At 40.0% G+C, this 11936-nt stretch overlaps 2 protein-coding genes across 2 annotated transcripts; both read left to right on the forward strand.

Moving 5' to 3' along the window:
* Positions 1 to 207: 207 nt before the first annotated feature.
* LOC129280242 (sodium-dependent phosphate transport protein 2B-like) lies at positions 208 to 6034 on the forward strand. Its single transcript, XM_054916288.2, has 4 exons — positions 208 to 571; positions 2254 to 2526; positions 4030 to 4112; positions 5735 to 6034. Exons 1-4 carry the CDS (start codon positions 208 to 210, stop codon positions 6032 to 6034), a joined length of 1020 nt encoding a protein of 339 aa, XP_054772263.2.
* A 427-nt stretch (positions 6035 to 6461) lies between these two features.
* Positions 6462 to 11227, forward strand: LOC135157344 (sodium-dependent phosphate transport protein 2A-like). Its single transcript, XM_064112571.1, has 3 exons — positions 6462 to 6467; positions 7206 to 7299; positions 9968 to 11227. The coding sequence occupies exons 1-3, from the start codon at positions 6462 to 6464 to the stop codon at positions 10804 to 10806; spliced, it is 939 nt and encodes a 312-aa protein (XP_063968641.1). The 3' UTR covers positions 10807 to 11227.
* The last annotated feature ends 709 nt before the right edge of the window (positions 11228 to 11936 follow it).

An 11936-nucleotide genomic window follows, 5' to 3' on the forward strand; every position in this document is an offset into this window, starting at 1 on the left:
AAGAACAGTCATATGTATATATACATACAAGTCAGTTAAGATAATTAATTCTGCGCATATGCCTAGCAGACTTTTTCTATTGCCTGTTGAATCACATCAATAATTCGTGTCCTCGTATCTTGTACAGTGAATGCCATCAAATTGAGAAAAAAAATCAAGGGTAAGAGTAAACTCCATGAGCAAGCGTAACCAGAGCTTCTCGTGAAAATGGAATCGCAGCCTCGAACTTCAGTTGAAGAAGGGATATTTGCCATCTTCAGTGGACATGTTGGTGGGGGAGATGAAATCGGGATCGTGAATCCAGTTTACCAGGGGAATGATATCCACTTGCAGCTGAGGACATCACTTTCACAGTGTTCGGCAACAGCTTTGGATGATCTCGAGACCTTCCAAAAGGCCCAGTTGGAATTGTCTGGGGTAATTCTCTCTGGCTTCGAGGTGGATGATGATGATGATGATGATGACAACGAGAGCGATGAGGAACAGAATAAAGATGACAGAGAAAACATCTGTAATGTCGACGAACATAGGGTCTCGGATACGGCAGATGCCGAGGAATTGACCAACAAAGGTAAGATGGAAATAATACACCCTTTAGAAAATTATGTTACAGTCACATTAGCGAATCCGAACCTTGACCGATAAGAGTTAAAAACGTGAATACCAATGACATATCTTTTTTTGTTTTGTAGTAATCTTTATTATATTCATTCAAATAAAATTCATACATACATCGTCAAGAATATTGTTGTTGGGTTTGAAGTCAAGTCGATTGTTTGGGTGTAACTGTATACTTACTTTATATATATATATATCATGTATATATATATATACATATATATATAACCTCGGCCGCGTCAGACAAAAAAAGGTAAAAGATGGGAGTTGCAGCTCTTAATCTGTTTGATGTATAACGATTTAAGGGATTGAACAACGTCGATCTGGCGCTGCACAAAGGCTGTCGGCCCCACTGATAATTGGGGAACAATTAATTTTCGGAGTATTTCTATTTCAGAGTTCTAATTCAGTTTTCTAGTTTGAGCAATATGTTATGGATTTCCATTTCCATTTTAGTTTTATATATGTACCTTTCCCATTCATTTTTTGTTTTTACTTTCATTCAAGGAAGTAATGAGGAAAATTGATTGTTACCATGGTATTCTTCGACCAAAATCCTACAGACATAATAATGAATAACTTTTGTGCGATACAGAGAAATGAATAAGGCCATTATCATGGTCTCGTTTGGTAAATATTGGTTTCTATGGAACATGCCATTCCATCATGGCAGTCAGTCACACAAACGAAACGAATTCTAAACCAACCAATGGTCTGTCACTGGTAGTTATACCTCAGTCACATCTCCCTACAGCCGCCGTACGTAGGGTCGAAAACAGCCATTTTAAAGACTTTTTTTACCAGCTGCATATGGGTGGTTTGAATAAAATTAGATAATAACGGCTGTTTTCGACTGTTTGGTGGTACAAAGTTCTAATAGAGAGTTTTCGCACACTCTACAGCGCGAGTCAGATAAAAAATGTTACACTGCATTACATTTAGTATTTTTTAAAGAAAATGTGGGATTCAGAGAGAATTCCTGGCATGTATGGATAGAGTAAATATTTCTTTGTCACTTGGTAAAATTTGTTTTAGTGTTGTTGTTATGGTCGAGTACACAACAGCCATTGCTTGAAAAAAAGTGTCAAAACCCATTTGCGCCAAGTCAGGTAATTACCTGCTAAAACAGAAACACAAAAGCACTCACACAAACAATGAGCGTAAAGTTTATGCTTATGTTAATTAATCAAGAAAAATAAACAAAAGAACCAGTAAATCAATGAATTATCTTCACAGAAAAGTTTTTTTCATTGTCATTATGGCAACAACTTGGACAAAGCTTCCCGCCTTTAATCTTCCACATGTTGTCCATTTCTCTCGATGCACTTCTGAGCTCGATGGAGCATTGCTGCCATGGCCCTGCGAAGTGTCTGCCTGTCTTCGTATGGGGGTACCTGAAGTCATAAATGTACAGCACCCCACCTGCAGATCTGGATGACTTGTAGCAGCGCATCATCAGAGTCGCACCTTTCTTGCACCCCGGTGTTTGCTGTTTATGGTGTATAATGTATATCATACACAGCACCCACCAAACAAATCTCGTAGGGTGGTGCTTCGCACCTTAGCATCCCCCGCTTCCCTGGACCATGGTTTGAGTATATATGCTAATCAATCTTTTATTTGCTTTTACTTCAGATATACCTACTAATAAGTTCATTGGCATCCTTCGCGCCCTTTTGAAGTGGATCTTCCTTCTAGGATTCCTCTATATCTTTATATGTTGCCTGGATATCCTGTCTGTAGGCTTTAGCCTCCTTGGTGGTAAGGGCATCGGGGTGGTGGTAGCTAATAACGACCTCCTGACGAACCCTCTATGCGGTCTCGTGATTGGGCTTCTGAGTACGGTCCTTGTACAGAGTTCCAGTACTACAACCTCTATAGTGGTGTCAATGGTATCCGCACATGTAGGTATGTACCATTGGCTCTACAGTCATCCATTGTCTGACTTTTCTCCTCAATGATAATACTCTGCTATTATATTAAATTAAATCCTGATGCCACTTGTCGAAATGGTAATCATTAGAACTAATGTGTATTGATAATTATACGATGGTAAACTTGTTGTGGAACCTGTATCGTTAACATGGTTAACGCGATATATTCATCTGACAAAACTTAGATTGAAAACATCCACACAACAAAAAGCAGGAAAAGATCCACATAACATAATCACTCTTCTTAAGATCAAAACTCTTTAAAGAGGATTTGGATAGAGACTATCAATATCGGAAAGGATCGGGTTGCCCTACTCACCCCTCCCCCTTCAAAAAAATTATTTAATACATTGTTATCCCCCCCCCCCTGCTCGGACCAGATTTACGCACACTGATCTTTGTCATAATGTACATTTTTCTAAATCCCAGCGCACACTATGCGATTCGTTGCGACCAGAATTCCAAAGAAATTATAAAAGAATTTGATATAAACATTCCAACCACATGAACCAATAAAAATATTAGCGATCTGAGATCAGAATAGTGGTAGGACTACTCAATTGAAATTCATTCTTGTTCGAGCCTCCCTGTAGGAATAAAAGCAAATTCAATTCCAAATCGTCATGACGTCATCATCGGCTGTGACTTAAAGCCGTTTTGGACTTTACTCCGACCACAGGGCTTGTCGCAAAGTAAAATTATGATTTTATCATTCATAACATTATGCCGAACATCAAATAAAATAATACTACTTGTTGGAATTTTCACATTTGATGCAAAATGCGATTTATTGAAAAATCGCGTCGTATCTGATCGCATAGTGTGCGCCGGGCTTAATGGATCTATTGACAAGAGACACAAATCATTACCAGAAAATCTACTTCATTTTCATTATGAAAAAGCTGTTATTTAATATAAATTGTATCAAACAAACATTTCCCATTGTGTTTCTTAGAAGCTAGTGAAAAGAAAATCCAATTAGAAAACCCGAAAGGAAAATTGTTTGAGAGAAGAGTAAAGTCTGAAATGCTGAGTAGGTGACAGTTTGAACAATAACGGACAATGGGGAAAGTTATGAGTTTAAAAAGTTGTAAAAAGTTGTCCTTCCAATACCTATGAAGAATTAAAATTGCTGATGCCATGGTGATCTAAAGGGACTAATATTCTATTTCATCTCTAATACTCATAATGAGTAGAATGTGATTTTTTTTCTTCTCCTTCAAAAGATTTACTTCTATCATATTTTCCTTTTTATTTTGATTACTACCCAAGCAGGGAATATACTTACGAGTAAACCAACGAAAAAAAATCCCAGATAATTTACTTTACCAAATTACCCATTTCAAATTTACAGTCTTTCATCTTGTAAGCAGCTTTAATTCTCTCATTTCTTTGTCCGATTTCTTTCAAACAAACTGTCTTTTGGTATGGTAATCTCAACCCTTTTCTATCCATGATCGCTATTGTTATTCCACAGTATCTGTCAAGCATGCAATACCAATTATCATGGGAACAAATATAGGATCAGCAGTAACGAACACACTTGTATCGTTTGGTCAGGTAAGTAAGGATACACTGTTAACAACATTATCATGATCATGTCTCAAGAAGCGGAGAGCAGTACATCTTGAAGATGTTGATTAAAACATCTTTGGCACATTTTTGCACGTTTAAAGCTGTGGATTATATGGTATTGAAGCTACCATATTCACATATCAAGGGGGGTGCACGTGTGCCCTTTCGCTGAGGCAGATGAGTCCCGACACTGGCAAGCAAAACTAAATTTGTATTCTTTCTGCTTTCAACAGCTGATTTTCCTAACTTTAGTTACGCCTCCCCAAGATGTGCACCCCATACCACTTTAGCTCCACCTCCACAAGATGTGCAGCTCCCCATGTTCAAACCAGCCTACGCCCTTGACATATTCAACTCCGCATTGGTTATAGAGCCCATCGGCTCCTAGAGTATAAAAGGTAGTGACTGTAAATTCATTTCGACAATATTGATTAAACACAAAACGTCGACCGTCCTCCATCTTCTTTGTTAGTTTATTGCAAAGTTGTTGTTTTTTTTTATTGGCAAAAAATGCATGAACTTGTCACTTCTATTGATATTTCATACATTTAACGCATGAATCACACCAACCTTGCTACAGAGTTTCTAGTTTTGAATTATGAAATGAACGTCTTTCGAAGTGTAACAGATATTAAAGCCCCCCCCCCAAAAAAAAAAAAAAAAAAAAAAAAAAAACAGCAACATTGCATAACAAGACCTCAAATCCTAAAATTACTTAATCTTGCAAGGTTCCAAATTTGTAATGCACATTCTAAACAGTGTAGTTTTGTATTGGTCTACTTGAATGATAACAAACCAATTCACTGCCCAATGAATTCTTACTGGAACAACTGTGTTACCAAGTAGCTAAACAAGCACTATTCCTCTCAAAATACCTTTAGGTGACCAGCCAATCCAAACAATAAGTCACCAAGAAAACTTTCTTTGTAAATATAGCCAAGAGAGTATTTTGGTCTTCAAAATGTAGAAAATTAGCTTATCTGAAGGAGTAATCTTTCTTCTTCATACTGTCAAAATTTGAAATTGTAAAGCTAAGTTATCAAAGACAGGACACAACAGTTTTTTTTTAAAGATATTTTTGTTGCCCCCCGAACGGTCATTATTTTGTCAACGAATTGCATAAAATGAAAGTACAACGTATCAACACAAATAGCATGAGTAATAATCCATTAACATCAACGAAAAGGCTTCCACAGAAATCGTACAGAACGGTAATAATAATAATCTTGCAGTGCATGTATATTCAAAAATCATATCATAAACAAGATAAATAGTAAATGTAGCATACTAAATGAATAGGATTTGGGAAAGAAACAGAAGCTTACTGACCGATTAATAATCTCTCAAAATTTAGCCATTTAAAAAAATCAGATTTATCAGATTTATTGGCAAGTACGCTTGCGTGCCTTTCATCTATGTAATTTTTCCTTATATGTTATTTAATCACCTTGAAAGAAGGAATAGATTTCTGTATTCGAAATATATATTATTGTTGTTAAGTCCAACTAATTATGCAGTTGCTTTGACACTATTTTTCCCCCCAGATTGCAGTGTGAAAGGCTTAAGTTTGAGTGAACCACAAATTTCCTTCTTTCATTTATTGATAGGTGCGAGACAAGGATGAATTTCGACGTGCATTCGGAGGTGCAGCAGTCCACGATATATTCAATTGCCTTACGGTAGCCGTTCTGCTCCCAGTGGAGATGGCCACGAGTTATCTGGAAGTCATGACCGACGCCATCATCGAAACTTTTGACTTCAGCGATACGAATACATCCATCGAGTTTTTAAAAGTCATCACGAGGCCATGCACCGATCTCATTGTGCAAGTTCGATCTGTAAGCATTTGTTTTTACATCAGCATAAGATGGCTGATGTTGGCGGGTGGAGTAGGCCCGAAGACCTAATGAGCTTAAATTGTCCAAGCCGCAGCTGCTACAGGTCCTGCTATCATAATATTATAGCCTCGGAGGGACTTTGACGTGCGTTCGGTTGACTTGCTTTTAGTCCATGCTTAGCCTGGTGGATAAAGACAGATGTCGGTTGCAGTTTACAGCCGTACGTCTTATGACAATCTGTCGTGTGCGGTTCTTTTTTTCAAGCACGGGCGTTGCAACAATAATCAACTCTGAGCAAATTAATGCCATGATAATCTGCCGCGTCATGGTCACATCCAACCACATGCACATATCGGCGTCTTCACTTGAGTCTACCACACTACTTATTAAAATGCCTGGGCCATTTTATTGAGAATTCTTAAGGGGAGCATAGAGTGCTGCACGTGCGACTTGTTCGTGTTCAGGACGTAAGGAGCACGTACAGAGGTACGATACCATGCGGGTAACTTGCGTTTTTATGAGCACCTAGCACCATTGATGGACAGCTGCCGTATTGTTTGTTCTGCATGCTCCCGCATGCTTGATCAAAGAGTGCAGACCCATGTGTGCGGCACAGGGATTTACTACAAATTTTGCCGCAGAGTACACATATGGAGGCGCAAGAGGGGTAGTTAGTTACCAGGGTTTTACACCGCCCGATAAAATATTTTAACATGGAAGTATCAGTGTAAGCAGTATTTGTATGGGGGTTAAAATCATGAATGTATGTAATTGTTAATGGATACTGCAATCGTCGATAGTGCTCACCTGTTTACGATCCGATGTAGAGCATTTAATTGACCCGAGTAGTTTAATTTTGCTCTATAGTTGTTTGGCTTTTTAGCTGTTTCGCCAGGTGAGTCATCAGCAACTAGATTTCAGGAGGATGGATTTTTTAGCAGCGATGATGTGATACTTTTCCAATAGACAGAGGGTGCTGAAAAATCCACCATCCTGATCTCTAGAACTGAACTGCATTCCGACGTGTAATTTCCTTCAGCAATAAATTGGCTGGCAGGATTTCATTCCTTGAAACGCAGCAGTGCTTGTCACAACTGCTTGGTAAAGCCAGTGAAATTGAGCACGTAAAGACTTTTGATAATGTAAGTGTTATCGCTACACACAACGAATTTTAATCTTTATTCTTTTAGATAAAAATATTCTTAAAACTTATGTTTTTGTGTATTTTCTATGAATACAGGTTAATAGGGAGGACATTGATCATCTTTTAAGAGAGAATACAACGGGCGGGCAAAGCATCATCCGAAAATGCATAGATGTCCATAGAAACTCGTGTAAGTCCATTTAAAGTAAAATATTGATTATGTCGTGAGAGATGTACTCAAGGCCGGTGTCGAGGCCACATTTTGCCGGCCTTGGCCTCGTGCCGAGTCACGTGTACAAAATCTATGGGAGAGGGCTTCCTCTAGCGCGGCCTCATGACTCAAAAGTACCGGCCGCGACTACATCTCTGTCAGTGATACGAATTACAATGAACAAGTGAAATAATCCAGGTTGAAAAAAGTGACGAAAGAATGTGACGGGCATGGTCAGGAGTTTTCAACAGTGAGGGCCGGGGGTGGGGCAAAGCAAACAAACTGCGGAGGTTAAGTAGTGGTCACACCGCAGGAAATTTGTTTGAGCGGTCCTTGAACGATAGGGAGAGGGGGCAGAATTTCGACAACGCTCGTCACCGCGCGCAAAATGAAAAAAAAATCGAAAACACGGACGCTGCCTTAACGGTGCACCGCTGAAGCCGGCGTTGCTTTAGCGTTGGTTTAACGGTATCGAGTCGTAGCGAGCAGTGGTTTAGCGGTGACACCTCCATTCCCAGGCCAAACCAAAGTTCATCACCGCAATGGATTGCTCCTTCAACGCCCGACACCGTTCCAACAATCCCGTGTACGCCTCGTAAAACGCATACAACCGCTCTACCAAAGTTTGTGCAACGTTTAATCACCGCAGCGGTGGTCCAGCTTTCAAGATTTCTGCGTTGGCCTAGCGGATCCAAGCGTCCACGAACTTGCGTCTAGCGGTGCCAAACTTTGACTGGGCGTTGTTGGGGCGGGGATGAACTTTGCGGAAGCGGAAAATTGCCCGCTCCTCACCGCTCGCAATATTTTCTGCAGCCCAAAACTTTCGGACCGGTAGGAGGGACCATCAGCGGTGGCCGAGCGCATACGGCGCTGCCTTAACGGTAACGAGCGGTAATGATTTTTTTCACCGCTCCAGCATAGTTCTGGCGGTGTGACCAATACTATAGGAAGGTGTAGACCCCTCCGACGGTATAGGGGGATGTAAAATTTATTAATTAAAGTTTTCCCCGATTCTAACGGAAAAGTTAGGCTTGGGAGACGGACGGAGGTTTGTGTCGGTTTCTCCGAGACAGAAGAGCAAGGTTAGGTTAAAATATTAACTATTTTTACTAGTAAAGTATATATCACTTTAACCCACATCGCGGTAGAAATGAGACATTCCAGCGAATCGGCATTTGTGTCTCGGGATTGAGCGGAGCGAATGAGCAAGAAGCCTCGAGCGATTCTTCTTAGGAAACTTTGTGTTTTGAAGCCCACAACACATTATGACAAAGTGTGTGGGCGTGTACAATTTTGTGTATGTTTTCACCGGGGAAATCTATAATCAAACTATTAAGAACGCTTGTAAGTTTTCATAAATGGCACTTAGAATTTTGAACCCACTTCACGCTATAAAGAAGGAGTTGAAGGTAATGTGGCATTAATGTGCGGGTGACGGAAGCGTCCGAGAAAGAAAGTATACTATTATTTTCACCCGGGTGAGCCAAAAAAATCATATCCCCTTTCAGCGTGAGCTCTACTAAAAAAAATAAGACAAACCAGCCAAATATGCCGAACTTACAATATTACAACGGAACTGTCAGGAGCGGGCATAACTGCGAACCGACAGAATGCGGTTCCCCCCAAAAAAGGAGGAATCTTGTAGCTTTAGGTGCTTTTACAATTCCTGATGTATTATATTTAGTAATCCGGGTGCTGTGGGTACGATATAGCGTATACTAGCCTTAGAAGTCTTTTTTCCCGATTAAGCATACTGTGTTCGAGGATGTCTGATGTTATTGTGAAAACACTACACCTAGTATTGGGCAAACTTCAGTTCGTAATCTCTGCACAAGTTTATGTTATCGTCAAGGACGACACCAAGAAATTGTACTTGGGGTCGACTTGATGAAGGCGGCATCATTTTTATCGATAGCTTTTCTTGCTCCACCCCCTCTTTTTTACTACTTGGAAAATCGTATTGGCAGTCAACAGACCTGCTACTCTTCCCCCGTGGCGCTGCCCTGTTTTCATTCTTATTTTTTGGATTTAACGAAAATCTCAGTAAATTGTTTTAATCACGGTTGTACCCATACATCTATTTTGCCTAAGAAGCAAAATGTGTGATAAGTTATAAAACATATGGCAGCAAGGCAGCGAAACGACAGATGCCGTCATGTGGGTTCCGTGACATTTTCTCCTGACCAGCTACAATCGCTCCGGTGGAAAATCTGCACTTTAATAGAAACATAAAATTTAACCTCTAAAGCTGAATAAACCGTAATCCTTATCTTTACAATATTCATAATGAATACTCTATAACAATCCTTACTTTAACCCTATGCCCTCTGAGATAGTAAGACCGGAGTAAATGTAGCAGAGGCAAATAAATGTGTCACCGTCACGTGACCTATCTTATAAACATGGGTACCGTAACACAAAGGTTAGCGATTAATCGTACACTTGATTTTCACGATTATTTGTACATTGTATAGTCAATGCGATCAATCCTAGAAAATTTGTCTGCGATGATTGCTTAGCGTTGTGTTAATACAATCGATTTAAACAATTTTACCTTTGCTTTGATCTTCTAGTGAAGTTTAGTGCTCGTTTCATCATACATGTCATACGTCTTTGATAACTGTGTCTATTATTTTCCTTCGACCAGGTACATACAACCATTTATTTGCCCTCACAACGCTGTCAGATATTGAAGTCGGCTTCATAATCCTTTCGATATCCCTCTTCGGGGTATCCTGCACCTTGCTACTGATGGTGAAACTCTTGAACTCTTTCCTCAAGAGCAGTATCTCCCGTTTGCTGAGGAGGTTCGTCAACGCAGACTTCCCAAATTGCACGGGCTTTCTCTCAGGGTACATCGCTATCCTGATCGGTACACTTTGTACTTTTTTCTTGCAGAGCAGTTCAATCTTCACCTCACTTCTTACCCCACTGGTCGGGATGGATGTGCTATCTATAGACCGGATGTACCCATTGACCTTGGGGTCAAACATAGGGACTACCATTACGGGAATAATTTCTGCGTTGGCGAGCAACGGCGGTGAACTGGAAGATACTTTGCACATTGCGTTGTGCCACTTCTTCTTCAATGTAACAGGAATCCTAATATGGTACCCACTACCGTTGATGAGAAAAGTTCCAGTTACGTTAGCCAACAGTCTTGGGAACAAGACGTCTAAACATCGATGGTTCGCTGTTCTTTACGTAGCGGTTATGTTCCTCATATTACCAGGTGCAGTCTTTGGAATAAGTGTCGCAGGAGACCCCTACCTCTTTGGAATCGGGGTGCCACTTCTAGTTCTGGTAGCTGTTGTCATTTTAATTAACGTCGTGCAGCATAAAGCTCCCCAACTTTTACCTACCAGACTTAAAACTTGGGAATGTCTACCAGCTTGGATGCATTCATTAAAGCCATGTGACAATATGTGTGTTTGTGTTTGTTTAAACGAAACGGACTCTTCAAGGGAATTTCATGCTAGCGCTTGAATCAGACAAAACCAATGGTACTGTATGAACGAAGTTTATAACCACGGACAACTTATACAACCATACATGTTAGGCCTTTTTGTACAAATGTGTGTGTGTGTGTGTTTTTTAGATGTTTAAGTGAAATCTAATGAAAATACGTTTTGTATTTGTTATCATATCTGTATAAGAGTTATGATTTTTCTAGAATCATTCGAAGATGAATTTGAAAATATTGTGAAACAGGTAGTAAAGATCCGGGACCGCCGAACCGAAGGAGGGGGGGCTTTAGCTCCCAACTTCTTTTCCATAACTGTAAAAAAAAAACCTAAAACCGTACAAATGACCATTTGACGGTGATTTTTTTTTCATGGTCAGCACCCCCCCCCCTTTCCAAACCGTCCCGCGGCCCCTAAAGACAACCCATTGGAACATCACGTACTAATGCGAAAAAGAGAAATTAAGAGGTTCATTGAAACAGGTAGTAAAGATTGTCTATCCCTTAAAATCCAACTGTTTACATGTGCATCTAACGAAAGGATAACATAGGACATCCGAAATTTGACACATTTTCCCCGAATGATATCTCTGACGTTGCCAAATCCGGTACAGTCGATATTTACCATGTTTACTGCGTGGCGATGATGGGCGTATCCCATCAAAACGTCAGCTGTGAGTTGAGTGAACTGTATTCCGAGGCAAACTGACTCGTCTCTGAGTTACTTTGACTCTGAATCTAGTTGCTTTCAGAAGATTCCACACCATTCGAAATCAAATTAGTAGGGAATCTGAGTCCTTTTAACTACAGGAAAAGGGTTTGAACCTCGGTGACACTGCATTTGATCAGGACTACGGCATTTGCTCCAGTCTTAATATCTCAGAAGGCATTGTTAGAGTTTGGGTTATAGTAGAGTTTTTGGTTCATAATGCAAAGATAGGGATTAGAGTTTATTTAGTTTTGGAGGTTAGATTTTTGGTTTGGCTAAATGTGCAGATGTTTTATCGGAGCCATTGTCGCCGGAGCAATTGGCATGGAACCTGAACCTCAACTGACGCTTTACAGAGTCAAACTTTGACACCAATGAAATAAGAGTGACCGCGGCATCAATGTACATTGTGTTTTATGTTCGAATATTAATAAATATTTTGTC

Source organism: Lytechinus pictus, chromosome 17 (genome assembly GCF_037042905.1).
Source record: "Lytechinus pictus isolate F3 Inbred chromosome 17, Lp3.0, whole genome shotgun sequence".
Classification (NCBI taxonomy): domain Eukaryota; kingdom Metazoa; phylum Echinodermata; class Echinoidea; order Temnopleuroida; family Toxopneustidae; genus Lytechinus; species Lytechinus pictus.